Below are 24,660 nucleotides of genomic sequence, written 5' to 3' on the forward strand. Positions count from 1 at the left end.
CAGGGCATTGATTGGCGGGATTAACATGCCGGAAAAGACAGCCCTTCTATAGAACACGCTAAGTCACTCGATAACTGTCACTGGTTTAAGAACGAGGCTTAAAATTACAGTTCCAAACGAGAGCCGCTAAAGCAAGGTCCACGTTGTTTCACGTATCATCCCGATGATCGGCGATAAACCCCTGGGGAAAAGAACGGCTCATGGTGGGATAAGTTGGACTGATTCTCAAGTATAAGAGACTCATTGCGTCAAGCTGGAAGCTACTCACTGTCAATTTTTGGTCAGACAAGGAATGTAATCATTGCACTGATTTTCATAAGTAGTCGTTAGACATCTTATGTGGATTTCATCTTACCTTTCCCTTTCAGTTTATATATGGACGTAGAAATCGTATATATAGTGTTGTCTTTCTCCCACTCGGCTCGTTTGAGCACGCGACCATATAAACGTCTGATTTAAAATGAGTCGCTGTTTCAGAAGTACTCCGACGCTAACATATCCATGAATACGAGTATACGCGTACCGTAGATTCTTCCATTGCTCCCCGCCCAGTTTCAAAATGCTTGGCTACAAGCCGTACTACCGCAGTAGATTAGGTTCACTTGCAGTTTAAAACAGCTAATTCCTCCCAGCTTTGGTCAAGAATGACAGGAGGTACTCACTTCTGACTTCAATTCAATTACACTCTTTTTTCCTTCTTATTCTCTACGCTCTTTAAATAACTATCTTGCGAGATTCCTGCCCTCTTCTTATACAAAATCCGACATCAGGATGTCGCGCCTTTTTACTTTCGTCACTAGCCTGGCGCTAGCTGCTGCCCAACTCAGTTCTTCGTCGCTCGAGAGCCATGTAAATACCCTCAATCTGGGAAGCTCTTTCAACCCTGTCAAGGAAGCTTACTGGACCGGTCTCCCTCACCATCGCAGAACTCCTTTTGCTGTCTCCCCCGATGGTAAGACCGCGTTTCTTGCCTACCTTGATGCAAGCGGCAAAGGTGTCCACATCCAGGGCGTCGACCCAAAGACATTCACCGCCGTCGGCACTCCCATCACGATCAAGGACGGTAAGGAAGCTGGTGGTCTAGTGGCTCATAACGACGGTTTTGCCCTCCTTACCAATGAGGTCGTCTCTGGAGAGTCCAAGGACCCTCTTCCCGTTATCTACAAGTACACCAACGGCAAACAAGCCTTCCGTACGCTCCTCGGTGGTTCTGGCTTATCGGGTGATGCTCTCGCCTCTCCTGATATCAATGGTGACCTCGTCTTCTCCGAGAAGGCTGGCTACTACGCCGCCTACATTGTGGTCACTTCTTACAGTGGCTGGGCCTCTGGTCACTTTGGCGATGCTATCCGCTACATCACTCCACAAGGCAAGGTCGAAGAGATCCAGGGCGCCTCTTCCTCTTGGGGTTGCTCTCATAACACTGGCATTGCTTTTGAGGCCGCTGACGAGCCTCCCTTCGCCTCACTTTGCGCCGAGGACCAAGGTGCCATCTGGCTGAACACTGAGACCCAGGGTATGAGCAACAATGGTGTCAAAGTCTCCAACGAGCATGTCATCAATGGTGCTAGCAACGAACCCATGGGTGGAATGAGCGGATCTTACAGCTCGCTCGCTCGCTTCATCGGTTCTGACTCTTACATTTTCTCCTGGGCCTCTCGTGGTGCTATCAATCTCAGTGCGAACGACTGGATGGGTGACGGCTATACACACTCAGAGCAGCGCACCACAAACCGCAACGTCGCGATTGCTCTTTTATCTGACAAGAAAACTCTTGTTGGTGAGCAGGCTACCTCTAAAGTCGGTGCTAAGGACGGTGACAGCCAGGTCAACTGGATCACCGACGGTACCAACGACTGTTCCAATGTTCATGTCGCCGCTTTTAATAATTCCACTGCTCTCGTCACCTGGGAGGAGATCTCCAACCCTGTGTGTGACAACGAGGCTATGGGCTGCAGTGGCAAGTTCGCTGGTACCAAGTTCCAAGTTGTCAACAGCAGCGGCAAGAAGATAGGCAAAGCTATTACCTCTGATGACACATTCATTGCTGGTGACATGGTTACCATGTCTGATGGTCGAATTTGCTGGCCTTATGTCAGTATGACTTGGAATCTCAATGGTCCTGTTCAAGCTGCAGACGTTAAGAAAATTTCCTTCGCTTGTATCTCTAATAAATGAGTATAGAGAAGTAGAAGAGAGACACCTAGACAAGGGCACAGGAAAGCGATAGTTGTCTATCAAATTTGCTCAGACTTCACTAGATTACTAAAAGCTTATCTATCATCTATCATCAATATGTGTGAATATACTGCGCTTTCTCGAGCACCACTCCAGTGTGTTGCCTGCAGTTGTGGAAGGACTGTATAATATTTAGTATTATTTTCTCATTATCGAGTTGTCATTTAGGTGACCTAGCTATTCAAGTGGACATTTACGAACCAGTGATGTGAAGATAGTCTAACAAATACATGCCGGAAACTAGAAATGATATACAAATGATAAAGTTGAGGGAAATAATATATCAAGGTCGAGTGAACTCCTCCAGCTTCAACCCTTCAATTTTACCCTCCACGGCATCTAACATAGGCTTTAGACAATCCATCAGGCAGCAGTGATGCTGAACTAAAGTGGAAGGTCCTTCCTGACTCTCAGTAGCTGCTGCACTGGGAGTTAGCCCATTGTGCCCCCAAAAGGGCGTCACAGTACCGGTATTTCCACCAACGTTCGGCCATGGAGATCTGGAACCCTGGGTGGAAGTTGGATTTTGGGGTGTCATGCTAGTTCCACTATAAATCCTACCGGCCGTACCTGTAGCAACTGCAAATTTCCGTTGCGGGTGTTCTGGGGTTGCAGATGCATTATCCTGTCTTTGGATAGGCAGAGACGAAGTCGCACGGTGCCATTTGCCCGAAAATATGGAGGCATAAGCGCCACTCTCTGGTCCAAAATACGTATGCAAGTGAATCCCGCGTAGTGAAAAAATCACAGTAGAAATTGACAGAGACGGGAATGGCGGCAAAGGCGGTGGCCAGATGCGTGCTGCGTTCATACCTTGGATCAAAGTGCCCAACATCATGGATCTACAGTCATAAGTACAGGCACCCGGTTCCTGAGCAAGCAGTTTTGACTGTAAATTAGCCTACCCATCCATAAGTTCTTGAAATATGAACACTCTCTTAGTCTCAATGGAGTCTAAATTCATTAGCTAAAACTACCTAAGTTGCAAACAAAAGCTCACTCACCTATGACACTTTGGCGAATTGGTAACTCGAAAGTCGGTACAATGTCAGTGCCGAACTGGATAGCAAGCTTGGTAGCACGTTTGAAAGCTTCTGAATTCTCGAACACAAATGATGCATGGATGATTTGGTAAGTCGATTTGTTCGCTATCAATAAAAGACAGAAGGCGGGACACTTGAGTAGCCAGTTTCTTCCGGGAAATGAGAGAGCGTCGTGACATTCGAGGTCGTCGACAATAGATACAATATCAGCGAGTAGGTCCAAAGACACCTCTTATAGGACGTCACGAGTCTTTCCGTGGATGAAGTTCAGGACTATTTCGAATGCTGTGGGTTGAAAAAGAGCCTCGAAAGTCCAGTGATGAAGTCCATCTTCCTCTTTTGAAGCTTCCTTGAAGTTACTCAAGAACATCTTGCTGGCTCTTCGGGATGCAAATGAAAGGTGTTTCTTGGAACACAGAAAGTGTTCCTCAGTGTGTGGCCTATCCTCACTCTGAACGGCATCGTCAGTAGTCACATTGGACGTTGCAGTGGTCTCGGTGGTAGTCTCGATGGTAGACTCGTCGGCTGTCGCAATAATATCTGTCACGTCAGGGTTTGAGTCATCGCTTCTGAGTTTCAAGATGATCAGGGTATCGCCCTCATCATCAATTGTAATGCGCGTAGTTGTCGACATAATGGGCAAATGTGTTTGTTTAGGGTAAGGTTGAAGTTGAATGTAATTAAAAGACTCAGACGCCCCACAAGAGGACACAATGCCCGACTGAGTCGTCCAGACAACAGACATTAAACATGGGCTCTCTTATCAGTCCACAATATCACGCTATAAATAAATACGGGGGCAGATACTCTGTACAGAGGAGTAGACAGACTAATTATCGAAACTGTGAATTCGACTAGAACATTCATCATCCCAGCACACCTTCCCTTGGTCAGGTCCAAAACCACGACCACATACTTAACAGGTGATGAGCTAAGTCGTTGGTTAGTTTTGGTTGAGAATGAGAACGGCAATGTTACCGAAAGGCTTCTATTGATATCCCGCCATCAAAGCCAGTAAGCCACGTATGAGAGTGACTGGGTAGTCAATGTCTATTTTTGGAAATTCTTGCCGATCGGATTTTGAACCCCGCATCATCGCTGAGTCTCGCTTCCATTACCTGTCTTCACGCTGATGACAGCAACATAACCCAATCCACAGCATGCCTATAGTGAGGAAACCGTGCTTGGAGTGCAAAAGTAGGATAGCAGATTTAAACATAACGGTATCTGACTAACGAGATCCAATTACTACAGACAAGCATCTGAAATGTCAGTGACCCTTACTCTACTACAAGGAGGTCCTCGCGACTGATCCCCTCTCTCTAGGTGATCAGAGTTCGGAGTTTTGCCGCCGGTGTGAAAGCAAAGGGTTAGAATGCATACGTTCCCGGGGTCGCCAATTTAGACAAGGGTCATCAGCAAATTATGACTCGCAGTTCTCGGGGACGCAGAGCTGGGTTAGTAGCAGTGCCAAGGAGTGTAAGTGTTCGTCCTAATTAAACATAATTTGAGCTGCTGAGGTAACATTTAGTAAGTTCGTCTACAGACTGGTCCTCGACGACATACACAAAAGATCGCTATTGAGGATGACATGGCTTCATCGAGTGAAACGACAAACACACCGGCTGAGCAGTCGCAAAGCAACCTCTCTGATGTTGGCGCTGCACCAGACAACTCGACATTGGTACCAGAGCGTTCATCTTATGCTAATGCAGCGATATCAGAACGTCTGAGGCTCTTTACCGACAGTCAACTTCATAGCACAACTGGTTCACCTTCCTATTCTCAACCTTTTCAGAACAATCTCGCTCTTCCTAAAAGAGATCCCTCTTGGGGTGGTTTACTGCATACACTTGAGCCACCAGGTGGAAAGGATTTACCATTAGAAGGCATCCAAGAAGCATGCTTATTGCGATACTTTATTGAGGATTTATCTCCCTGGGTATTAACCTATCCATACAAAAGTGTTCTGTGTTGTCGCTGATGTATTCAGTTTGACCTGGTTGACCCCCAACGGCGGTACCAACTGGTCGTTCCAGAGCGAGCTCGTCGCTATCCTCCACTTCTCAACGCCATTTTGGCCATGTCTTCACGCCACCTCTGCCGACTCGAGAAATATAAAACACCCAATGGAATTGTCTACCGCGGCCAACCTCTACCAAACCTTACTCCTGGGTCTGCAGTAGAGTACATGCTCAAATGCATACCTGTTCTGAAAGACTTTCACACTACCCAGGATGGAGAAATTCGAGAACTCATCGTTACAACGGCTGTGATACTGCGCCACTTTGAGGAACTAGATGATCATGATCAAGAAACCGATTCAGAAATGGACTTTAACGAAGGAGTTAACTTTTTAGCAATTCTGAATGCGGTACTCAGAAGTTTGACAGCTGATGACTTGAACCATCGGAGGGGGTTGTTGAACGCCTCATACTGGGTTGCCTTGAGACAAGAGGTCTACTATTCATTACTGAAAGGTTACTCACCACAAATAGTTGAGCCACCTGGAGAGTGGGTAGACATATCACCTGCCAACAAACTTGTATCCCATACGAACCAGGTTGCGAAATGGCTATTTGGTGATAAATCCAAAGATGGATGGCGTAAGCATACATCCAATATGCTTTCGGTAAAGGGAAACAACTGACTCGACATAGAAAACCTCAAAGAGCAAGAGGAGTATTTGGATCAATATGTCACGCCCTGTTTTGCTCCCATATTGCACCGGCCACCTGACAAGATCTCTGGAGATGTATTTCCAACAATATGGTTTGCTTCACCTATTGCTCTTACAGGTATGCAGCACATGATGATTGCAAAAATGATTCTGATCGCTGAATCGCCATTAATATCGTAAGATATCCTTGAACGAAGTCACCGAGATATCTGCTGACTTTTTCTAGACAAGAACAAGACATCCGCGCTGCATACCGCGAAGCAGAAAGAAAGGTCAGGGCCTTGGTCCTAGAAGTTTGTGGTTCAGCAGTGCAACATCCAGATACAGAGCCAGCACTCGTTAATGCTACTCTGGCTATACAAATGTATGGTAGCTTTTTCACTGATCCTTGGGAAAGAGAGGCTTTGAGGAAGACGGTGAGAATGTTTAAAGATTGCCAAGCGTGGCCTTTACCCAGATTATTGAGAGCCTTTTTAGATGCTCGCAATTGAGGCGACTGTCATTGTCGATATCGGCAACATTTTTTGTTCCACTTTATCTTTATTTGGTAAAAGGATGCACATATGTCTACTGGTATGATCTGACTCTTCCCATACAGTCCTGAATAGACGTTTGTGCCTGGCATTTTCGATCAAATTAATTGCACTGTGGTGAGGTTAATATCAGCAAACATACGAAAAGTAAAAGTAGAGATCTGAAGCAATATCGTAGACAGTAGGCCGCTCCCTTTTGTTTGCTGAGGACAGATAGTCGATGCACTTCATAAACTGATGCAGGGTAAGCAACGGGTTTAATAAGTTTTTTGTGCAATATTCCCGTTATGCAACTTTAGCCGCATTTTATGGATTTATGCAACCTGGTCGCATGACCTGATCCGTTCTGTCCAATAGAAAAGCGGGTATAGCTCCACTTGGAACGTGACCGAGAATTGCCGATCAAGATTCTTATCTCTCACTTCATGTCAACCTCGACATCACCAAATACCTCACAGAGATACTTTCATCATGGGCATCTTTCGCATAGTGAGAAAAACCATTGTGCCGGGTCTTCTCGGTACATCGACAGCCGCCGCTTACCTGGCCTCTCAAAACCCTGTCATCTCCCCGCTTCCAGCCAATGATCCTATTTGGTCCTCAAGACTCTTCAGAAGGGCCAATCCCAACGGAAACCCTGCGACGCAGGATGTCGTGATCAAAAGAATCCCACTAGACAAGATTCGCCCTGAACTTCTTCAGAAGAACGGAGATTTGGCACTCGAGTTTTGCCGTGGCATTTGGAGCGGTTGGGGTAAGTTCACTTATCATGAAGTTTGATGTTGGACTGACCAACATTTCTAGGTTACGATATTCAGCGCAGGTATCTCAGCTTCAAGTGGCGTGGTCCCGAAACTGAACAGCAACTCTGGGATCCTGAACAGCTTTCCACAAGCACCTACGACAGAGGCACTGTCATCACCGACCATTTCGAGGTCGTTGAAAAGACTGCTACATCCGTCACTGTGCGCTGTGGTGACTCACCCCGCAACCAACCACTGCGGCCATCAGACGGTCTTTTCCAGATCAGCGCCACCATTGACAAGGCGCACGAGGAGGTTGAGCTTCGGCTCAAGAGCGTATTGTTCTCGAGTGAGGGCAAGGTTGCCGGAAACAAGGGACCTATGCCTGGCTGGATGACCGAGTTGCATCAGTGGTATGCTAGGATCTGGGCTGAAACTGGATCTTGGAGACTTCTCAAGTAAAGCTCATGACAGTGATGAGGGATGATGATATACCATGTTGATACGAAGGTGGACTTTACAGTGTATTTATGATGACTGGCAATTGAAACATGTCCCTACACCCCAAAATCTCAGTATCTTTTGTTTCCTTGCACTTCTCCCAGAAGATGTCTATGAAGAGTACAGCCTTATCATAACTAGATTAACCCTTCTTCACACGAGGAGAGTAAGCGGGGTGGATACTGACAATCTACCCCCCAGGAGGTTATGTTGCCCCTTCACGGCCGTGATTACATTTGTCAGCTTCTTACAATTACTAATTCACAACAAGCTAGGATATATCAGCTCGCGACGGCGAATACAAATAGCTGTATCTGCCATAAAAACTGTCAAACGAGCGACTCCGTGAAGGTCATCATCGCCATAACAACAAATAATGAGTTCCAGACCATACGACATCACGGTTCTCGGAGCGACTGGTTGGACTGCCACCATCTGTGCCGAACATATCGCCAAAACCTTCCCGATCAATACGGAATGGTGTATTGCAGGCCGGTCACCGGCCAAACTTGAAGCCTTACGTCAATCCCTACAGTCTATCAACCCAGACAGGCTGGAACCGTTCATTCACGTCGTATCTCAGATTGACGAACAAGCCCTCGATCCCCTAGTTAAGAAATCCAAGGTTATCATTAATGGAATTGGTCCATACCGCCGCTACGCAACTCCAATTGTAGCGGCCTGTGCTAGAAATGGTACCCATTATGTCGACTTCAGTACGGAGACTTCATGGATTTCGGAGATAATTCGTGACTACCATGAGCTAGCCGTGGAATCAGGGGCAACAATCATTCCGGCTATTGCAGGATCAAGTGCTCCGTCTGATCTCGTCGCATGGCTCATTGCGTCCTACCTCAATGATCATAACTTGCAAGAAGCATCTGAGGTGGTTTGTTCAGGGAGGATGACTATGCTTGGCATGCAGGGTGGTTCATTGCACACTGTTCTTGATGTTGCAGAAAAGTATGGTATTGGAGGATGGTGGACCGCAGATACATCTATTCTGTTGCCTGATACCGAGCCTGTAGTTGGCACCAAGACAATTTCAGTTCATCGCTACGATCGACACCTTGGCAACCTAGCAACATCCTTCGTTGCTTGGGGAAATGAGTCTGTTGTTCGGCGATCAGCAGTGCTGGACACGCCAACTTACGGCCAGAAGTTTCTCTATAAAGAATACAGTCCAGCCAAAAGCTACGTCTCGGCAGTCTTCATTCATATCATCACCAATATTGGCATCCTTCTCCTTGCCATACCATGGTTTCGATCATTTCTGCGTATAAAGTCCTTCAGTCCTGGAGAGGGACCAGATCGCATAGAGAGCCGCAAGGTTGAAAATGCCGAATGGCAAGCTGTCGGTTACGTAGCTGGGGTAGCGGAGCCAGTCGCGTTTTCGATATTTTCTTTTCAGGGAGCGTTGGTTGACATGGCGGCGATTTTGGCTGTGGAGGGTGCAGCCACAATTAATGACAGGCTAAGAATGAAAGACGGCAGTCACCTGAGAGCTGGGTTATTAACACCTTCAACCTTGGGGGGGACGTTTGTAGATCGTCTTCGAGCAGCAGGATTTAGCATTGAGATTAAGGCACCAACGGGTGCCGATCGGGAATCAGATACCTCATGGGGTTCAAAGAAACAACTGTAATCGGGCAAAATTGGTATGCAAGGGTCAGACATCCAACCTTGGCACCTTGCTGATCGACTTTACCCGTTAGAGTGCGGCTGAGACACCATCGCACAAAGATCGTCCGATGGCCAACTCGTCATTATTTCAGGATTGATCTCCAAATGATATCCCTCCATAGCTTATATTGCAAAAAACGGTTTATAACTCATACTTCGAGTAGTCAAAGGCTTAGCCAACGTGCTGAAATAAGCATAAAATAAAGTTAAGAGACAGAAACGATCTCAGTCAAAGTCAAAGCGACGAGATGACGCCTAATGGCACTAATGCAAGCCCTTGCATTCCTTTAATTTAGGGTGCCTACGTTGTCCTTGCCTCTGTCGTATTCCGATATAACGCTTGGTAAGGCAGAACAAATAAGAATTAAGCATTTTCGGATCAACAGCCTAGTTCACTTGGCGTGGCTTGCAATCAGGGGATTTGTACAACCAACAAGACCCTGTGACACAACAAGGCTGTATCAAGGAAGAGGGGTAACTGTTGTGTGAGTTGGCAATGAGAATATATATCAGTGGTGAGACGCGGCGCCCCAGCCTTGTTCTTTGAACACCGATGGCCTCAAGACACAAAATCCTTTTCTTAAAGCCACTTGAACAACCTCTCCATGTTGACGTCCCGTATTCTTCCACTCGCCCTTTGGGCTGTTCGCTCCAATGCCTTCAGTGGTGAAATGCTACAATTCAATACAGGTCCAGATATGATCTCGATGGCCGACGCCGCAGCGAACAACATACTAATTCCAGACGTCGCGGCCAACTTCTCAGAATGGATCGAAGGAACCCAACAGATGGGGTCTTTCGGCCTCAGTCCACGACAAAGACAATGTGTCGATCCGGGATACTGTAAGGTTCCTACACTGCTCAGCTTGTGAACCCTCTAACATACGCACAGATCCCTGTTCAAACGGTCAACGATGTTGCCCCCAAGGGGACACTTGCGTTCCAGGTGGCTGCTGTCGCGGTAATGCTCAACAATGCGGCTCAAGCAAATGCTACTATCCATCCTCCCAAATCTGCTGCAGCAGCGGTATCGCTTGCAAGAAAGGGCAGAATTGCGTTGACGGTGGCTGCTGTGAAAGCGGTGAATCGAAATGCGGTTCTTCTGGATGCTACAATCCCAAGACCTCAGTCTGTTGTGGAAGTTCGAGCATACACTGCCCGAAAGGCTACGATTGCATGCCCGGTGGCGGATGCTGTCCAGCTGGTCAGAAGCGTTGTGGAAACAGCAAGTGCTACGATCCCAAGAGAGCAAACTGTTGCACTGGACCGGGCACTGTCTGGGCTTGTGAAAAGAGCAAGGAGTGTTGCTCAAATGGATTTTGCGCGAGCCCTTCTACAGAGAAATGCTGTAAGAACGGGTCGTGTGAAAAGGGAACAACTTGTTGCGAAAATGAATGCTGTCGGTCAAATGGCTACTGTGCATCGGATGGCTATTGTAAGGCATGTCCTGTTTCTACGCGGAGTATCACGTCGACCGACACAACTACCCGAACTGTGATGAAAACAGTCAGAGTCACTACTGACATCGAACCTGATACTGGAAACGCCCCCGAGTTCACCTGCGTCCCTATGACAGCTACCAATGACGTTGGCGCCACCCTTGAGCTTGACGATGGTTGTGTCCTTCATTACGAGCCACCTGGAGCCACGACTACAGAGAACAATGCCGCTCGTCTTCGACGTGAGGCCCCAACAGCGCCTGTTATCGGCCATGCTGGTGGACTCTTGGCTCGCCAAGCATCTTGCACGCCTTCCACAACTCTGACACGAACTATATGGGAAACCGAAACAGTTACAGAGACGGGTACACGGACGGTTATAGTCCAAGGTGACGAAGCAACCTTTTCTTGTCCTGAGATGGAGGTCACGAACGATGTTGGAGATACACTTGCTTTAGATGGAGAGTGTGTTCTGTCATTCTCTCCAGCAGAGACTACTAGTGTACAGGAAGAAGCGCCGACACAGGGCAGACCAACTGTGAATGGCCAGGGACCCTCTGTTCCTGTCGGACCTTCAGCGACAGCTTCTGGGGATGATGACAGTGCTGGTTCGATTTCCGAAATCCGGATATTCTTTATAGTAGGATTCATTGCAGTTTCTATGCTGTGGACCGCGCTTTGAGTTTATGAATATTTGGAATATTTAATACTACTGAAGAGAGAGGGGTTGCAATTGCTTTCATTCGAAGGACAACAACGTAACATATGCATTGCCGCCAGCAATAAGGCACGAGAAGTAAAAGTGAGACTACCAACCACTTAACGGATGAACGGGAATGGCGCTACGTATCTTATGATGTCAAATGTTTTGAAGTTTGCAATTCAGTTAAACTAGCGACGTCATTGAGTAGAACTAGCAAGACCATGTTGCGCAAGTACAGATTGAGTTAGTTAACACAGCCACTTCCAGCGGCCATTTTATCCCTTCAAGCTGCTTTCTTACATTCCTGTTCCTTCGGCATGGGTCCTGCTTGTCCCTGATTGCCTTTGTATTGTCAGCACTTGTTAGCATTATGCCTTAGTTTGACTCAAATGCTGCAGGTCGTCATTTAAGCTGAAAGGATCTATTACGTTGCCTCATTGTGAGTCGTCAACGGAAGGTTGTAAGCAATAGCCAAGTGGAACTCAGCGGCGCATCAACACTTAAAACGGAAAGCGTAATGCCGATCACTTACAGGGCTTAGTGAACGACCTTAGCGGCGCAAAACACCAAAACAAGCCCTGAACTTTGCGAGAAGGACATGGTTGAGTATAGTCTTTGAAAAATTACGTAGAGTCCAATTAGACATAAATAACTTTTTACTATATAATATACGCGTTGTGTTAGCTTGAATTATATTTTTCAGTATCAAACTACTCAGCTTTACCATAACATATCTTCATGATGAAGACTTTCTCGTTTTCACTACTTTGCTTAGGCCTGGTTCACAATGGTCTTGGACGCCCAACTGAGGAATGCCCCATTCTCGGGCCAGTCCTTCCATCGGGCTTTGACCTCTCCAAGTTCGAAGTCATTCAGGAAGCAAAGTCCAGCTTCCCAGCGATAATCGAATCCCTCCTATCTTCTGGCGCCATCAACGAAACACACACATCCTTCGCAATCAACGTCTTCTCTACAGCCACCAATGAGTCTCTTTACTCTTACTACCACGCTGCCGAGGCCCTTGATGATACTCTCTCCACTGGCAAGCTTGACGACGATACTATCTTCCGTGTTGGTAGTGTATCCAAGCTTTACACGGCCTACGCTCTCCTTGCCAATTCCGGCTTCGACATCGTGAACCTTCCCGTGACTATGATCCTACCCGAGTTGGCGGGTAATAACAGAAGCGAACCTACCGAGAAGATTATCTGGGAGGATGTCACTATTGGTGCTCTACTCTCACACCAAGCTGGGTCTGGAGGAGCTCGTGAGTTCTCTATGGATTTTATGGTCGCACGCCGTACTGATGATATTGCAGCCCTTGAGATTGCTATATGTGCAAACGATACTCTACCAGGATGTGGATTTGAGGGTGTGTAGTTTTCCTTCGTTCTTTCTATCATTTCTAATATTTTCTTTAGATTTCCTCACTTACATGAAGGAAAAGAAACGCCCTGTAGTCCTACCTTATCAAGTCCCAGTCTATTCCGACGGTGGCTTTGCAATGCTTGGGGGAGTATTACAGCGTCTGACTGGACTGTCATACAACGACGCTCTCAAGAAACTCCTTGGCGAGCCTCTGGGGCTCAACAGTTCTACTTCGATCGAACCAAAAGGCAAGGACCGTAATGTTTTGGCCATTCCAGGGCCTCCAGAGGTGTCATCATGGGGTCAGGACAAGCAGGTAATTGCTGGGTACGTATCCCTTTCCTTTTTTTCTGACAAGTTTGATTAACTAATCTGTCTACTAGAACTGGCGGCGTCTACTCCAGTGGTTCCGATCTACGAAAGATTGGCCTCTCCATTTTGAACAACGAGATTCTGACGCCTGTTGACACCCGTCGCTGGATGAAACCCCATGGCAATACTGCATCTCTCACCTCCAGTGTTGGCGCCCCTTGGGAGATTAACCGACTCACCCTTCCAGTATCTCCCAAGTCCAACAGAACTCGCATTTCCGATCTCTACACCAAACTTGGTGGTAACGCTGGTTATGCCGCTGTGATCGCCCTTTCACCAGACCATGGCATTGGCTTTTCTGTACTCACTGCGGGTGTCGGTGCTGTTGGGGCACGGATTCCTCTTCGCAACGCTGTTGGTACCGTGTTCATTACTGCCGCTGAACTTGCAGGGTGGGAGAATGCGAAGAAGACGTACCCTGGTACCTTTGTCGACAGGACGAGAAACGGATCAAACCTTACCATCACCGTCGATGAGGGTCAGCCTGGACTTGGTTTGGAGTCATTCTTCATCAATGGCTCAGAATGGCGAGCAAACTTAACGGCTCCCGCTTCTGATCCAATCTATGGAGATGATATTATTGTTCGTCTCTACCCTATGGGCGCAAAGTCTGTTTCTGGCTCAACGCAGCTGATTTCGTACCGCGCGGTTCCTCAACTGAAACCTATTGGGCCTCGGTCTGCAGTTGAGGGTGGAGAAGGCCTGTTTGACGATGGTTGTACATCATGGCAGGAAGTCGGATTTTGGGGTGATGGCGATGATTTTACCTTCAAAGTAGTGGATGGCGAGGTTGTTAGTGTCACTAACTTGGCCCTGGTCGACTTGCAAAGAGCGGAATACACTCGGGTTCCAGGGGAGAAGGAATAGTGAGGTTTGGCAGGTCATAAGTGAGAAGCTTCAATCCTGCGGCTGTAACTTCTACAAGCCGTCTTGATTTCTGTCTAATTACATATCATTTCAAATCGTTTGTGTTTGTGAGGCGTTATATAGTCAATATACAAGAGAAGAATAACATTTACGTTGGTACTGAAACACTTTGTATGCGATAGGACAACGATATGATGAGAGCGGGAACGGGTAAGCAATCTAAGATGTCGTGGGTGTGAGGAACGACAACGTCAAGGGCTTTGGTGGCCATATCCATCGGCAGCTAGATAAAAAACCAGAGTCGTCCCTGTCGTAATGTTGGCAATGTCTGATTCAGACGATTTAGCCTAGAAAAATTCAGTCAATAAAAATTGAGGGTGTCACCTGGGTAGTTACGCGTTCTTACACCTCCAACACGTGTTGTGCCAAGCGGGTTGCCCTTCTTACTGTACGCGACACGCGTTGGCTCGAGACTTAGGATGGTCCGAATGTGGCCCAAGCTTGCTCGTGTGTGGTTGTCTCGGAGGCACGGAGGCCGGAAATTTCAGTTTCCAACCATGGACAATGCAACAGTAAAGCTCAAAACCACAGGGGTTAGATGCTAACCGAACAAGGCTAATCATTCAACCATAAATGACGTTCGGTAGAGTCACTTACAACATTGCTGGAGTGATTCCGAAGATAGAATATTACGTGGATTCTGTATGTCTAGCTATGTTGGCACTGTTGTTAGTTGTAAGATAGCATTGTCTTTACATACTGACTGCTGAGCAAGCAATTCAGATTGGTGATGCTCCCAAACTATCTGGCTTGCAACCTTGGTACAAGGCGTCTAGCGAGATTCAGCACTAAAGCTCAAATTAGCAATTGGTCTCACGAAAACAAGTGTAAACGCAACGATTGCTATTGACTGAGAAATATTTAGTCTATGCTCGTGATAAAAAAAAAAGAAAAAATTTGTCAATATGTATCATCCCATACGCAAAGATATTCCATTTACTGGGATGGAAGTTGGAGATTTCTTTCCATTTCAGGGAATCGATCTTTGTTGATTTAGGGTATGTTCATTGTCGAATGTCACTAAGTTTATTGAGCTAGAGTAGAGACCAATCGGATCCAATCCTGCGGGGAAGGAATAGCATTAGTCCGAGATGATCAGGACCTCTCGCGTCTGCGTTCCTTGTCGCAATTGGTGGAGTAACTTATCGATCAAGCTCCTTTTACGGGCCTTGGTGTTGATCTGACTGTTTTGAGTTTAGTATTCTGGAACTATTTAGGAAGTACTGGCTCGGAAGACGATCATTCTGTCCGTAATTTTTTCTGTAGGAAAAAAATCGTCACTCGTTTAATTTTCTTAGTCACATTCATTTCACTGCAGCAGAGCTGCTTTTCATTCGTTAAACAGTCTTGGAGATACTGGCTCTATCAGAATTACGCTAGACGTAGACTTTGTTGAAATCTTCTAAAACCAATAATTGCAGACATGGCTCATGAGATAGCTAACGAGAATGGGGAAGCAGAGAATTCTACTCTGTTGGCCCCCGAGACTATCAATGGAGCTGTTTCGCCTAGTCCAAGTGCAACCTCTTTCACTTCTTCTGTCGAGACAAGTGGTTCTGACTTTACTTCATCATGGGAGAAATTGCAGGATGTCTATTCTCAGAACATTGGACTGTTCTATGTACTGCTGGCACAGCTATTCGCATCTATTGTAAGAAGCCGTCTGAACACTCACAAGGTCTCGACTAACAAAAACAGATGTCCATGACAACAAGGCTCTTAGCAACTGGATTTGAGACAAAGTTCCACGCTCTTCAGATCATCTTTGTCCGTATGCTTGCCACTGCACTAATCGGATCTTTCTACATGTGGCGTGAAAAAGTCCCCGATTTCCCTTTGGGGCCACGCAACGTGAGAGGTTTGTTAGTGTTGAGAGGCATGGCTGGATCCGTTGGACTGTTTGGCCTTTATTGTAAGAATGGCTCTGCTTTCTTTAAGGAATATAAACTAATGAACCGGGCAGACTCTCTTTCATATCTCGACGTGTCCGACGCGACGGTCATTACGTTTCTTGTTCCCACCCTCACAGCATTTATTGCTTGGGTTGCTCTACGCGTAAGCCATCAATGGAGACTGTTAGATGCCCGACCCACTCTGACTGACCTTTGTAGGAACCGTTCACCTTGAATGAAGCCTTAGCAGGCCTCATAGCGTTTACGGGCGTTCTTTTCGTTGCCCGTCCTGCTTTTCTCTTCCCACATAATGACTCCTTCCTGACGGGTTCCTCTTCTGATAACGAAAGTGCCGCCAGAGGTATTCTTTCCGCAGTTAAGGCAACACCCCATGAGCGCACAATTGCCATTTGCTGTTCCATTTTCGGCTCCATCGCTGCAGCGACAGCTTACTCAACTATTCGAGTCATTGGAAAGCGAGCTCACTCTCTTGTGAGCGTCAACTACTTTGCTGTGTTGGCTACTATCAGCTCCTTCCTCATCATCACGATCCACCCTGATTTGCAATTTGAGATTCCGAAGAGCCTCGCTGAATGGTCAGTCAACAGTCAACTGTGCTCAAATCTACTAGAACTAACGCGCTCAGGGCCATTCTTCTCTCCATTGGGGTCTCGGGCTTTCTATTCCAGGTTCTTCTTACTGAGGGTTTGCAAAGAGAGAAAGCCGGCAGAGCGACCAACCTTATTGTAAGTCGTTTGTTTTCAATACAACATCGCTATATCTAACCTGCGAATAGTATGTACAGCTTGTCTATGCAGTCATTATCGACCGCGTCATCTGGGGAACTGTCCCTCCACCTGCCAGCTTCATCGGCAGTGCTCTCATCATTGGGTCGGCTATTTGGGTGGCCTTGCAAAAGAAGGTTTCCTCAGAGCTGAAGCCAGTGTCCGATGAGGAGAAAAATTCTGGACTTGACAAGAATGGGATGAAGGAGGCATAAAGGAAAGTCCACAGAAAGAGGTAACAATACGCTCGGTGCAAAACTGTTGTATACTATGGTCTGCTGCATGGGTTTATGGTGTGGTAGAAGCATGATGAGTCATATAAGGATTCAGCTAGTCTGCCAGTCTGCTAAGACCTTAGACCCGGTTACTTGTATAAATATAATGAAGCCTCTCATGATTCGGAAGTCAATGAAACTATCACGTGAGGATACCATTGCTTGTTGTTCTAGATATACGGAGTTTCTAACCATCTTTGTTCGAACTCTCGCTCTATCTACTTCTACTTCTTCTTCAGGCATTCGCCACAGGTGTCGTCTGGTATCGGCCTCATTTCCACCGCTGACATTCCGCACGCGCCCCATTTGTTCGCTTTTCTGCCCTTGCTGCACATCTTGTAGTCTTTACCCTGTCGCATTTCTTTATTACACTTCATGCATCGGTAAGACATGTTGACTTGTGTGCACATCGTGAATCTGGTATAATTGAGGTTACGAGAGAGGTTATGTTTATGGATACTGTTGATTTGAGGTGAGCTATACGTAAGGTAGGTTAGTCGCGAATTTACCAATTTAAATACCCGCTGCTTCTGTGTAGTTAATAAGAAAGCAACTCCTGTCGGGTACTCCTGTCAGACGTTGCGGTCTGACCATCGCCATCGAATAACATAACATATAAACATCCTTGCATCGTTAGGGAATAGGGACAATTCTCACCGAATCACACTTATAACATATATCCAAGTCCTTCGATGAAGGTTTATTTCCACGGCCAAGTTTCATCCCTTTTGGTGCACTTGTGTACTATTCATTCACAGCGTCTGAAACTGCATTAGGTACATAGAATAATGCAGTGAATTACCTCATGCCCAACCTGACTTCTTCGGTCAATCATGTTCCTAGAGAGGAACATGCCAACAGACTTACTATTTAGTGTTAAATAATTGCAAAATTCTTGACACTTCGATAGAACCGTGATATCCAGGTTAACCCAATGGCACATTCGGCAGCCATGGGACCATTTGGTAAAAGCACAATAAAGCTGCTAAAGTCACAGCTTCGCTATAACTTGTAGATAAAGAGCTAACCATTTACTCTGAAAATGCCCTACTTGGCCAATTCGCTATTTAGACAACTGATAATGTCGTATCAATCCTGTACATGTCTATGTCGTTTTGCCTAATTGAGTCTATACTGGGTATCAAGGTGACGTTGCTGAGGCCGTCTTCCCTCGCTGAAACTTCACCAGCTCCTGTATTATTGTTATCACTTGAAGTCCTGACATTTGCAGAAGGCCTCTTATCTCGACTACTAATAGTACGAAGACGGCGCAGGGGCCGGTTGGAGATTTGGTGTCTGTTGCGGCGACAGACACGTAAGACGAGTATGCGCATAATCGGAATGGAAGCAGCCATGATAGTGACCGCAATCTCAACCATGGACCATATGAAAATTCCAGCACGAGCCACTACGAGAAGCGTTAGTAACGTATGCATACACCAAAATGGAAAACGAGCTGTGACTCACAAGTGCGGTTTGGGCTGCTAAGACCAAGCATCCCAAAGCACTTAGCTCCTGCTGCCGCGGCTGCACTGGAATATTGTTAGCAATTCCCTTCAACAAAGTAGTTAATTAAAGACTTACAAGATGCCAAAGGTCAAAGCAATTCCAACACCAATTTTCTCTCGTGTTCGCATCGAAAGCTTCCAAATGATTGTCCAAGCAAAAACGCAGAGGATGAGATCGACTAGTCCCAAATAAGCTGCCCAGACTGATCAGTAGGGGAGAAGTCGCAATGAGGTCGACGGACTTACCACCGGCAAAGACGTTGTAATATGTTGCAACCAACGGGTTCCAACAGGTCCCTGGAAGACTAGAGTGCCAAACTTTTTTTGCTGGCGTGCATTTAACAAAAGAAAAAACAATGACCAAGTTCATAATGATATTCATTGTGATGATCAGAAACCAAAGGAACCAGTACTTCCAGCCGCTCTCCAGCCGTAACAGGGTGAGTGCAAATGACGTCTTGCTCCATGCTACAGCCAAGCAAGCAAAGAGTCCATACAAGGTTCCGGTCAGAGCGATTGTTGGTACATTTGCAGGATTAACTTTCGATATATCTTTGCCAAAACCGAGGCTGACGTCGAAGATGGTAAGGGCGACGCATATTACCAGAGAGATCTAGGAAACAGACACGAGATATTAATCAAGATAGCTTAATAAAGTGGGTTCCGATATGTTGGATCAGTTGAATGCTTTTGCGGCGCAATCTCGTGTTGGTATGTGATAAAGCAAGAAAGCTGCCGACGAAAAAAGTCATATGAGAATGAAGAGATTTGGGGAAGCTTACCCAGGCAGCAATGAGAACATGGTCATCCCACCAGAAACCGCGGCGACGAACGAGCTTGCAATATAGACGAAGACCTAGAAATATACCCGAGAGGAAAGTCAGACAGGCAGAGATTGCTATGATTGTTCCTCCTAGACCGATGGATTCTGGCATCAGATAAACGGGTTTGTTGTCTCATTAGGAATGTTGGTGTCATACGTGAGCGGAGGATGTTGGGGGAAGAGAAAGGGGATCCCGGGGGCCGGAGATAAGTAACTCAACGATCGGCAAGAGCCATCTTTAGAAAGGCACAGTGCTACTCTACTAAAGTCTAATAGTAGACGGCGTTGGCTAGTCAAGCCACATCATACCAGGTCACCAGGGCAGGTGCCGCACCCTGCATTTAGCTCCTTGGGAGATTTGGGCTCCAGTGATCAAAGAGAACTTGGGGCGAGGCTTGCTTCGAAATGCGAACAAAAAGTAAAGAAATATCAATTGTTCAAGCTACTTATCTTATATGCAAAGCTTGACGTTGGCAGCTCTACTATCAGACTTGATATGGGGGATCAAAAGTGTTGCATCATGGAGATGCATGAGTCAGTCGTGTTGATAGATCAGAATTCATGTCACCACCAACTTCGTACTGTACCAAACTTAAACATCGATCTTACTGTACAATACATGGATCGCATCATCTCGTGCAATTGATTGGCCATTCGCCGCTTGGACAACAGCCACCAAAGTGTGTCTAGACAAATCGCTTCCACGGAGAAATGATTTTCACCATCAATAAATAGTCAGCCATGTGAGGCTGATCTTTGCAGATGAAACGTTTCAAATTACAATCTGAAATAAACAGTACATAACCTTCTTTAACTTGTTACGGACAAATGGAACTCGACCGAGGAATGCGCTGTGGTGTGCTACACTGATCAAGCTAATCCCAAAACATGATACAGGTCTCATCCGGAACACAGCCATCTAGACTCACGTCGCATTTACGGCAGTGATTCGGTCTTGGCACACTTGGATCGTGAGCCTTGAGCCTCCCGTATCCACACTAATAATAGAACAATTCCAGTCCCTTGGGCCCGGAATTGTCAAGCCTGCAAAGACCACATTGATCGCCAGTGCTATTGAGCATCAAAATGATCAGACATCATTACAAACATCCTCACTGTAATTCTTGAACACGTACATGATTTCTATTCTTACTCAGTTATTTATTTGTCTTAGCACCACCACACTGTTTTGTACCGTCAAGACCTCGTCGCCCGTGTAACAGTCGTTCAATTCGCACTCTTTGCATACAAAGTCTTCTCCGTTGTAACTATGATGATGTAGCTAGAGTCGCTGGTTCCATGCAGCGTCCAATTCGCCGAGCCGTCAAGTCATTACTTGAGGCGTTGGACTTGGGCAAGGTGAGGTAAATCATCAGTGGCTGTTCCGTTTGTCGCCAGGATCACACTACCATAAAGTCAGCAATGCTCACAACCCATTTTTACTTTACCAATAGGCAGTGTCTTGTTCTTACTAAACCATGCATGTTAGCTGCGCCAATTTCTGATATATGACTGGGCAAGGGAATATACCATTTCTTCGATCTGGTCGTCAGTGAGATCAGCGATGTCATAAATGCTGCCATCCTCAAGTCCAAGCTGGTTCGCCTTTTGTGAGCTTTCACACTCATCCGCGCTCCTTTTAGAGTCGCCGAATCTGTAAAAGGCACCAGAGAAGCTCCAGCCAGTGGCCCCCAGGCAGAAGTCACGACCTCGACCGATAGCTGCTTGATTCCACGTTTCACAACCGGCGCCACGGTAGCCAATACCGGTCAGAGTCCAGTCGCTTGGCACAGCGACGATACCAACGGTGGCAGAGAATCGACCTGCGACAACACAGCAGTTTTGAGGGTTGGAGCCAGCGCAGCCAACCCAAGGACCGGAGTAGCACGCGCCTTGGTCGTTACTGTAGAAGCGTATGTCAACCGCCGATACAGTGGCAGCAAGGCCGAGGAGAAAACTAGAGTACAACATGGCGAGACGAACTAAGCAATGTGGATGATTTGAGTATGCGTCTTTGACGGACATATTTATAGACGATTACGGCTATGTTTATCCTTAATGACGCTCAGACTGACTGCGCCTACAAGTATACTGATTATATATAAGCACACCTGCTCAACACGGTTAAAGGGCGAGCGAAGGAATGAGAAGGGATTCTGCTATATTGTATGCCAGCGCAGACACTGCCGCGTTCAGGATTTTGCGTGGATCCTCATGCTTGCCCTCAGCCAATCGTGCGAAGATTCACTGACAATAGTGCCAGGGTTGCTTCGGCGCTTACTTACCGATAAAGCAAATAGTATGATCTCCCCAGTGAACAGTATCTCTTGGCGACTAGGGTACCTTGAGAGATTAACACGTAAGTCCCATTTATGCATATGAGAAGAATGAAGTACACAATAGGAAGTGTCGGAAGCATCTCCGGTTACTACTGGGATTTTCCCGGGGCAGCAACGAGGTCATCACTGTTTCCAGTGTTATGGTTTAACAATATGCTCGATTAATCCCCATTAGTGTGAAACATATATGCTAAGAAAGAAATGTGATGATCTTAGTCAGACCCGTGAAACTCTGGCCACCTATCCAAGACAACTTTGTCACCCGTTAATTTCACCTTGATCTTGACCTGTGTCGGCTCATCGAGCAACAAAGTGTATGTTCCAGGGTACACAACCAAATCACCATTCTTCTCTCTTCGTGCAATATTGTCCATTGTCCACTGAAGTTCAACATCCTTTGTGGCGCGCGGCTTGATATCGTGTGAGCGTGAATAAGCAGCGAGCGTTTTCAGTGGGTAAGGTTTGGGTCCAACCTTGCCCTGGATAAAAACAAGAGATACAAAGTCTGAAGTGGTACGGCCCGTGTTCTTCACACTCAAGTGGATTGGAGGCAACGGACAGGTATCAACATAAGTCGCGTCGCAACCTTTGAGGATCTTCTGTATGTTCATCTCAATCTTTTGAGATTTGAACATGGCTTTGAAAGTGGTGTAGTGCTTTCCAAATCCAAAAGGCAACACCGAGTCAGAGTACCAACGGTATGTCCTCCCGGGACTGGACTTTGTAGGCCTCAACTCCATCTCCAACATACCGACTTGTTCTGTATACTTGCTGGGGTATTGTGTCAGAGGAAGTCGCCCAGCAGGGCCTTTGCGACCTGTGATAAGTTCCATGACAGCTGTCCCGCCTTCTTGGCCAGGGTAGTTGACCCAGAGAATACTGTTCACGCCCTTGTTCTTCAACAAGGGGGTATCGTCAACTTGGTCACCAAGTTGAACCACAACTAACGGCTTGCCAAGATTGGACAGTTTCTTGAGTAGTGTCAACTGGGTGCTAGGCCAGTCAAGGTCTGTGCGGTCCCGCTCCTCGCCGGCAGCCGTGGCATCAAGGCCGCCCAAGTACACAATGTAATCAGATTTCTTAGCAGCTTCTAGAGCATTGGTAGTCCAGTTATCAGGAACTGAACTATTCTGCAAAGTTGGACCCCAAGCCACGTTAGTATTTAGACCCAACATCTTGGCGGCATAGGCTGGTGTTCGGACGTGAGGTGCGGGACCCGAATAGCCTCCTTGCAGCTTTGTTTTGTCATCGGCCCAGAACCCGATCAAGGCTACACTCTCCTTCTTCTTTATGTTGAGGGGTAGCGTATTGTCATTCTTCAGGAGAACTGCGCCACGTACGGCAGACTGTAGAGCAAGGTCTTGAGCGTGTCTAGTGTTGACATCATCGAAATCAAGCGAAGACCATTCTGATTTATCGCCGTCGAAGAAACCAGTGTGAACAAGACCCTCGAAAAGACGTTTAAGAGCCCGATCCATCACCTTTTCTGTCAACAGACCTTGCTCATAGGAATCAGATATATCCTTCGTGGTAGTGTACTCGCAGCTAGAGTCTTGGCCGTTCTCAAAGGCAGCCTTAGCGGCTTCAGCACCAGTCTTTGTGTAGTTATGATGCTGCCAGATATCCTGCATAGCTCCACAGTCGCTCGTAATCCAGTTGTTGGTGTGAGTCCAGTTCCAGTGCTTTCTCAGTAGAGTCTCTTGAAGGTACGAGTTTGCGCATGCAGGGATCCCGTTGACAGCATTGTAGGAACACATTATGGACCCGACCTTGGCATCCCGCGTACACTCCTGGAAAGGACGTACATAGTATTCAGCCAAGTCCTGGGGAGTGATCTTGGCATTGAAGTTATGACGTGTTTGACCACCCCAGTTCTCAAAGTCATTGCCAGCATAATGCTTGCAGGTAGCCACGATGCGACGTTGCTTCTTGTCACCTTCGAGGCCACGAACCATGGCTCGTGCATACCGACTGACATGAAGAGCATCTTCACCTGGGGTTTCGGAGCCACGGCCCCAACGAGGATCTTTGAAAGGGTTGACATTGGGTGTCCAATAGTCTACACCCCCTCCCCAGCCACCATTATTCCAGGCGCGTGCTTCTGTGCCAATGACCTCGCCAATGTCATGGATGAGATCATCATCAAAGGTAGAACCCATGAGAAGAGGCATGGGGAATGAAGTTGCGGAGTCATAAGGAGGTTTATCGTTGTAGTCGTTGCCCGGTGCACCTGCTACTCCGTGAAGGGCCTCGTTCCACCAGTTGTACCTGGGCAGACCAATTCGAGGAGCACCAGTAGCGTTGCTGTTTGATTCATCAGCTGCATACTTGCAAATGCTTGAGTAACCTACCTGACAAGGTTGTTGACTTTCTCACGGGGAGTCAAGGCTGAGACCAAGGCTGCAGCTCTTTCAGCAGGCGAAGCTGTCGTATCGCATATTCCATTCGAACGAAGAGGTTCCTTCGTGCAATCAGGCTGCTGATAAGGTGCGGCAGCCAATGCTAACCCATTGAGAAGTGCGAGTGCACTAGCAGCCACTTGCAACTTGTGTAGCATCATGTAGAATCCTTGGAAGAACGCTGTTGTCTTTGTCAAATCTCTGAAGAATAACACTTGGGTTTTATAGATGCCTGTTTATTGGACTGCGTCAACATCATCATTGTCGTTTCCTGTGGGGCCGACTATGCGCACATCAAGGTCAATATAGCCGAACAAATGGCAGCAAAGAGCACATGGCCTGACCTTGGTTAATTGAGCGATACGAATGCTTGATGCAGCGATCTTCATGCTTGTGTCGCCATTGGGGC

General features: G+C 46.9%; 11 protein-coding genes across 11 annotated transcripts; 7 read left to right on the forward strand and 4 right to left on the reverse strand.

The window, feature by feature from the left end:
* Positions 1 to 771: 771 nt before the first annotated feature.
* Positions 772 to 2,178, forward strand: FGSG_08002 (uncharacterized protein; the record flags this gene model as incomplete). The annotated part of the gene is made up of 1 exon (XM_011322529.1): positions 772 to 2,178. One exon carries the CDS (start codon positions 772 to 774, stop codon positions 2,176 to 2,178), a length of 1,407 nt encoding a protein of 468 aa, XP_011320831.1.
* A 1,335-nt stretch (positions 2,179 to 3,513) lies between these two features.
* FGSG_08001 (uncharacterized protein) lies at positions 3,514 to 3,915 on the reverse strand (the record flags this gene model as incomplete). The annotated part of the gene is made up of 1 exon (XM_011322530.1): positions 3,514 to 3,915. One exon carries the CDS (start codon positions 3,913 to 3,915, stop codon positions 3,514 to 3,516), a length of 402 nt encoding a protein of 133 aa, XP_011320832.1.
* A 791-nt stretch (positions 3,916 to 4,706) lies between these two features.
* On the forward strand, positions 4,707 to 6,569 carry FGSG_08000 (uncharacterized protein; the record flags this gene model as incomplete). Its single annotated transcript, XM_011322531.1, has 6 exons — positions 4,707 to 4,760; positions 4,828 to 5,223; positions 5,275 to 5,887; positions 5,942 to 6,137; positions 6,188 to 6,325; positions 6,560 to 6,569. The coding sequence occupies 6 exons, from the start codon at positions 4,707 to 4,709 to the stop codon at positions 6,567 to 6,569; spliced, it is 1,407 nt and encodes a 468-aa protein (XP_011320833.1).
* Positions 6,570 to 6,933: 364 nt separating this feature from the next.
* Positions 6,934 to 7,745, forward strand: FGSG_07999 (uncharacterized protein). Its single transcript, XM_011322532.1, has 2 exons — positions 6,934 to 7,248; positions 7,299 to 7,745. Exons 1-2 carry the CDS (start codon positions 6,966 to 6,968, stop codon positions 7,697 to 7,699), a joined length of 684 nt encoding a protein of 227 aa, XP_011320834.1. The 5' UTR covers positions 6,934 to 6,965; the 3' UTR covers positions 7,700 to 7,745.
* A 369-nt stretch (positions 7,746 to 8,114) lies between these two features.
* FGSG_07998 (uncharacterized protein) lies at positions 8,115 to 9,383 on the forward strand (the record flags this gene model as incomplete). Its single annotated transcript, XM_011322533.1, has 1 exon — positions 8,115 to 9,383. The coding sequence occupies one exon, from the start codon at positions 8,115 to 8,117 to the stop codon at positions 9,381 to 9,383; it is 1,269 nt and encodes a 422-aa protein (XP_011320835.1).
* Positions 9,384 to 10,026: 643 nt separating this feature from the next.
* Positions 10,027 to 11,542, forward strand: FGSG_07997 (uncharacterized protein; the record flags this gene model as incomplete). The annotated part of the gene is made up of 3 exons (XM_011322534.1): positions 10,027 to 10,269; positions 10,314 to 10,856; positions 10,976 to 11,542. The coding sequence occupies 3 exons, from the start codon at positions 10,027 to 10,029 to the stop codon at positions 11,540 to 11,542; spliced, it is 1,353 nt and encodes a 450-aa protein (XP_011320836.1).
* A 759-nt stretch (positions 11,543 to 12,301) lies between these two features.
* FGSG_07996 (uncharacterized protein) lies at positions 12,302 to 14,170 on the forward strand (the record flags this gene model as incomplete). The annotated part of the gene is made up of 4 exons (XM_011322535.1): positions 12,302 to 12,830; positions 12,882 to 12,935; positions 12,985 to 13,258; positions 13,315 to 14,170. 4 exons carry the CDS (start codon positions 12,302 to 12,304, stop codon positions 14,168 to 14,170), a joined length of 1,713 nt encoding a protein of 570 aa, XP_011320837.1.
* A 1,483-nt stretch (positions 14,171 to 15,653) lies between these two features.
* On the forward strand, positions 15,654 to 17,122 carry FGSG_07995 (uncharacterized protein; the record flags this gene model as incomplete). Its single annotated transcript, XM_011322536.1, has 6 exons — positions 15,654 to 15,881; positions 15,929 to 16,088; positions 16,194 to 16,285; positions 16,342 to 16,736; positions 16,769 to 16,868; positions 16,919 to 17,122. The coding sequence occupies 6 exons, from the start codon at positions 15,654 to 15,656 to the stop codon at positions 17,120 to 17,122; spliced, it is 1,179 nt and encodes a 392-aa protein (XP_011320838.1).
* A 1,033-nt stretch (positions 17,123 to 18,155) lies between these two features.
* On the reverse strand, positions 18,156 to 19,174 carry FGSG_13461 (uncharacterized protein; the record flags this gene model as incomplete). The annotated part of the gene is made up of 4 exons (XM_011322537.1): positions 18,156 to 18,590; positions 18,650 to 18,714; positions 18,767 to 18,884; positions 18,937 to 19,174. Coding segments are annotated over 4 exons (762 nt in total), but the record flags the coding sequence as incomplete, so codon positions are not given.
* Positions 19,175 to 20,998: 1,824 nt separating this feature from the next.
* On the reverse strand, positions 20,999 to 21,538 carry FGSG_13462 (uncharacterized protein; the record flags this gene model as incomplete). Its single annotated transcript, XM_011322538.1, has 1 exon — positions 20,999 to 21,538. The coding sequence occupies one exon, from the start codon at positions 21,536 to 21,538 to the stop codon at positions 20,999 to 21,001; it is 540 nt and encodes a 179-aa protein (XP_011320840.1).
* A 526-nt stretch (positions 21,539 to 22,064) lies between these two features.
* FGSG_07993 (uncharacterized protein) lies at positions 22,065 to 24,412 on the reverse strand (the record flags this gene model as incomplete). The annotated part of the gene is made up of 2 exons (XM_011322539.1): positions 22,065 to 24,156; positions 24,204 to 24,412. 2 exons carry the CDS (start codon positions 24,410 to 24,412, stop codon positions 22,065 to 22,067), a joined length of 2,301 nt encoding a protein of 766 aa, XP_011320841.1.
* Positions 24,413 to 24,660: the final 248 nt, after the last annotated feature.

This window comes from Fusarium graminearum, chromosome 2 (genome assembly GCF_000240135.3).
Source record: "Fusarium graminearum PH-1 chromosome 2, whole genome shotgun sequence".
Lineage (NCBI taxonomy): Eukaryota > Fungi > Ascomycota > Sordariomycetes > Hypocreales > Nectriaceae > Fusarium > Fusarium graminearum.

Bases quoted from the DNA above. Each gene is read 5' to 3' on its own strand.
- FGSG_07999 (XM_011322532.1), top strand. From the start codon at position 6,966: ATGGGCATCTTTCGCATAGTGAGAAAAACCATTGTGCCGGGTCTTCTC. The intron at 7,249-7,298 runs GTAAGTTCACTT...CAACATTTCTAG, and splicing joins TGGCATTTGGAGCGGTTGGG to GTTACGATATTCAGCGCAGG.